The sequence below is a fragment of the Nanorana parkeri genome, unplaced genomic scaffold (assembly GCF_000935625.1).
Source record: "Nanorana parkeri isolate BGI_ZX_2015 unplaced genomic scaffold, ASM93562v1 scaffold119, whole genome shotgun sequence".
Taxonomy (NCBI): Eukaryota; Metazoa; Chordata; class Amphibia; order Anura; family Dicroglossidae; genus Nanorana; species Nanorana parkeri.
Genome location: NW_017306387.1, coordinates 1,193,076 through 1,197,421, shown reverse-complemented (window position 1 = coordinate 1,197,421; position 4,346 = coordinate 1,193,076). Strand labels below are relative to the sequence as shown.

At 41.0% G+C, this 4,346-nt stretch overlaps 1 protein-coding gene across 1 annotated transcript in view; it reads right to left on the bottom strand.

The window, feature by feature from the left end:
- Positions 1-278: 278 nt before the first annotated feature.
- SFXN2 (sideroflexin 2) overlaps positions 279-4,346 on the bottom strand; it is a 47,926-nt gene continuing 43,858 nt past the window's right edge. The window contains exons 9-12 of the mRNA XM_018553408.1: positions 2,928-2,977; positions 1,694-1,743; positions 841-888; positions 279-520 (exon numbers count right to left, since the gene is read on the bottom strand). Coding sequence (XP_018408910.1) covers positions 421-520; positions 841-888; positions 1,694-1,743; positions 2,928-2,977 — 248 coding nt within the window. The 3' untranslated portion in view covers positions 279-420. The remainder of the gene's footprint in view (positions 521-840; positions 889-1,693; positions 1,744-2,927; positions 2,978-4,346) is intronic.

Below are 4,346 nucleotides of genomic sequence, written 5' to 3'. Positions count from 1 at the left end.
CTACCAGCTACTGGTTCCCAAACACATTCATATTGGAAACACATATAATTGCTGTCAAAGATAGAATCTGTATGCAGATGGGGCCATCGAGTGGCTGGCTCTGCCTCAATGTCACCATTTACCACAATGGCGTTTCCCATGGTAGTTGTGTAGTTGTGTTGTGATATCAAACAGGTCAAAGTTACACTTTAGGTTTGCTTTAAGAAAACATGGCAAGAGTCATTGTTTATGGAGAGAAATTAGAAATTCTAAAAATTAATACTGGATTATTCTTATTTTTCAGAAAATAAAAAACCAAAAGCTATATGCAGCTCCTAAGAGAATTAAAACTTCCTTGGCAGGCAGAACACAGACTTGGTCTTGGCTCTGAATAAAGCTGATTCTTGGGTTTAGATACATTCTGCTCTACATGTCCAGTGGTTATAATCCTTTGTTAAAGTAAACATACTTAATTCTGTCTCCATGCTCCTTACGGATAGAATCTTGAAGCTCTGGTTCCAGACTACTAACAGCCATAGAACTGAAAAAGGAAAAAAAAAAAAAGCTTGAGTAAAACAGACACTAAATATTGGCAGACATTAGGGCCTGGAGAAGACACTAAATATTGGCAGACATTAGGGCCTGGACAAGCTGCATTGTCGTCATGGCTATCCGATGGTTTTTAATCATATTCAGTGACCCGGAATAAGCAGGCAGATCAGAAGTCTGACTTGCTGCATACTTGTTCCAGGTCAGTGACTCAAACCACTTAAGCCAGAGACACCACAATAACTACCATTTTTTAAAAAGAGGAGCACAGGCACTTCTATTTCAACAAAATTAAAAGTTAAAAAGTTTTACCATTGCTGTGGAAACAATGAACAGGCCACAGGAACCATGAACAGCAAGCTGCAGAAAGAGAGGACAGAATCAACAATCATCAGTGTAGGTAAAGACCGCAGTAATAACGTCCAGATTAACTTCAAGGTGTGAGGATTACAGTATATCTAAGGCCAATACTTTTTTTTAAGGAAATGTTAAAACCATTATCAAGTGTTTTTTGGATGCCTGTGTCCCATTGGAGAGATTTTCCTTCACTTCCTGTCCTGTAGGCACAAAAGGATGTGAGAGGAAATCTCTACAAAGTAAGGGAAATCCTCTCTTAAACAGCACAACTGTACCCATTGGATCATTTCCCCACTGCTCCTGTTGTACTAATAACTAAAAATTCTGGATTTCCAATCACTTTCAGTCCTATTAACAAAATGTATCTTATTGCTACTCAGCTACTATATCTACAGCTGGATATCCTCAAATAATCTCTGAATTGGTGCTGACTCTGTCCTTCCTTTTGGAGGGTGGCTACTTTTGTTCCTCATGGTCCATGTATGTGTTGTAAAGTAGCCACCGCTCCAAGCTTGCTCCTGTGATGGACTACAATCTCAATTCTAATTAGCAAACTAAAAGTGAGATTGTAGTCCATCATAGGAGCGCGCTTGGAACAGAGGCTACTTTACGAAACACACAGAGGGACCATGGGGAACAAAAGAAACCACCCTCCAGAAGGAAGAACAGTGTCAGCACCAATTCAGAAATTATTTGAGGATCTACAAAGTGATGTATGAGTGATACACAAATAACATACATTTTTGTTTATAGTTAATGTACTTGAATGCATTTTTATGGAGTCTGATCACATATATTGTATACTTACAAACCACCGGCTAATGTAACTTGCAAGGGAGCATGAAGGAAACGGATTTTCTGCAGAAAAAAATGTAAATATTATCCATGTTAATCATATGTTTCTCTATCATGTAATGTAATATATCCATGCATTCATTTATCCATGCACATACTAAGTGGAACTCCCTGAAAATAGTAAGGGCAAATGCCAATGCTCAAGTTTCCATTTATCAACTCCTATGAGTCTAGTAAGCTAAAGCAAATGTAGCACTATAGCCAATAGCAAATAATCAGATTACCTGTTTCATCTGAAACCATACAGGTTCCTATAGGTTAGCTCTCCCTTATGACATATTGGCCACATTAGCAGTTGGGCTACTGCATGCAAGTCTGTGATGCTCCTGTTTTAATAATGCTAAAGGTGAAAAAGCTAGTTTTTATTTCTGCTCTGTATCCAGAAGTCTTAGAGTTGTCTCTCTTATTTTTTATCTGGATGAAAGAGCAGTGGTTTTGCCATTAACTTCTAATAGAAAACTACAGCAAATGCACAGCCTTTGCCCATGACATCTGAATATTTGTTTTATATGAAAGATTAAACCTAATTGGCTGCTATGGGCAAGAGATCTCCTCCTTTAGCTAGTTTCCTTGAATCAGCTTCATAATACTCAGTGAGCCTTGTTATTGAAACTCGATCAAAACAAACAATTGCTTACAGTTGACAATCATATCTGATCTTTCATATTGAGGAAGCAATCCAGCAACTATGGGTAATTGATTGTAGTGTGATGGATCTTATTTATGAGTTGTTGCAAAAAAGGGAAGACTATAATTTGCGCGTTCGTTTTTTCCAGCACAGATTACGGAGTGAAAGCTAAAAGTGTTCACAGACATAAAATGACCTTTGCCCGCCCAGTATCAGTCTTATCGGGAGACAAGGACAAGTCTCTGGGCGTGCCCATTCACTCCAGGTGTGCCCATTCACTCCAGGGATGGAGGGTGGGCACAGTTGGCTCTGTTTCTAGATAGGCAGAGCCAGCTGTCAATCAGCCAGCTGGGTGGATCTCGACAGTATTGTCGGGATCTGTCCCAGTTGCGGCGCTCTCAGCATATAGCAGGCAATAGCCCGCTATATACTGAGTTTTAGGTCACGGGAGGGCACACTATATATGTCCTCCCAAGACCCTGAGGAGAACTATGGATAAAAAAACATTGCCCCATAGTTCTCCTTTATTGGTGAATTTCCTCTGTATTCATCTACTTACTTTCATAAAGGGGAAAGACTCCAACTTCTGCATCAAAATCGGCAGGAGGACTGAAATAAAACCAAAATGTATTACAACCAACATCCATCATAAAAATATTAAACTAATTTAATTGATACTACATAATACATGTGTGCCCATGTGTACATCGTGCAAAATTAACACGCTGGGTGTGCCAGATCATTTGTGACTGTGAATTAGCATTGAGAGAAACAGAATGTATAGGGATTAAAGGGACTGTTCACCCAAAACCAATATTCCAGCTATGGGTGGATGTTCTTCTACCATGTCTTCCCACCAAGGATCAGGAATTCTCACATCTTCAGCAGCATTGTGTGTGTGGTATAAAACACAAGGCACATTGTTTCTGGTGATGAAAAGTCCATCCTGTCATCGTCGTCCCGTCCCCCCCACTATTGATTATCATGGTGCATTTTTAAGTCTGGGGTTGGGAGTGCCTAGTAATGTTTATTAAGAATAACCAACGCGTTTTGGGGAATTGGCCTCCCCCTTCTTTAGGGCTGAAAACATATGAAATGTAATTAAAACAAGTTCCACTTTATTAGCTGTACTTTCCATTTCTTAAAATTTTGATCTAAAACATGTTTTTTTACCACTTCAAAAATTGACCGCTGATGTTCACAATATGCACATTTCCAAACTTCTGATTGGAAAAGCACTTACTGGTCACATAACACAATGATCACCTGACCACATGCAAATAGACTAAAAGTCACATGATACCTTGTGCGCTTCTGGAATAGTACATGTGTCTTCTGTTCTCCTTTCCTAATCTTTCTGCATTGGAAGGCCAAACTTTTTGTCAATAAACTTTATTACCTAGGTCCTTCCTCCCTGAGCTTCCTTTTTTTGGAGGCCTAAAATGTATTCCCAAGCTGTTTCTACTGATGCCTCCATCGTCAGCTTCTGGCATTGGGGAACCAGCCTTTACCCCACTTTTTTTTTTTACTACAGTGCTCTAACAAATTGATATAATCACATGCAGCCCGGACACTAGTGGGGCTAGGCTTCTCTGCCTTTTGGCTAAGATCAAGTGTAGTATCTGTTCTTATCAGTTTCCAGTGGGGAAAAGAACCGTCCTGTTGGGGGGATGGTTACTTAGTACTCGCTGGAGCGAAGGCAGGGGTCGGTGAGTTCCTCTAGGGGAGCTTCCCGGCTCCGTAGCCTTCTGATGGGGATGAGTGCTTGCTCTGGTCTGGCTAGGGGGTTCGGAGGCGCAGAGGCCCATGGTGCTGTGCCCCCTGGGGGTGGCGTCCCAGGGTGTGCCAGAAAATCACTTGGGTGTAGGGGCCTCAAGGTGATTCACTGTCACTAGGTTACGGCACTTCCTGCTTTTTCTGCACTACGCCTCTTAGGGAGGCCTTATGGCTAGCTCGGGGCAATTTTTTGCTCCCCCCT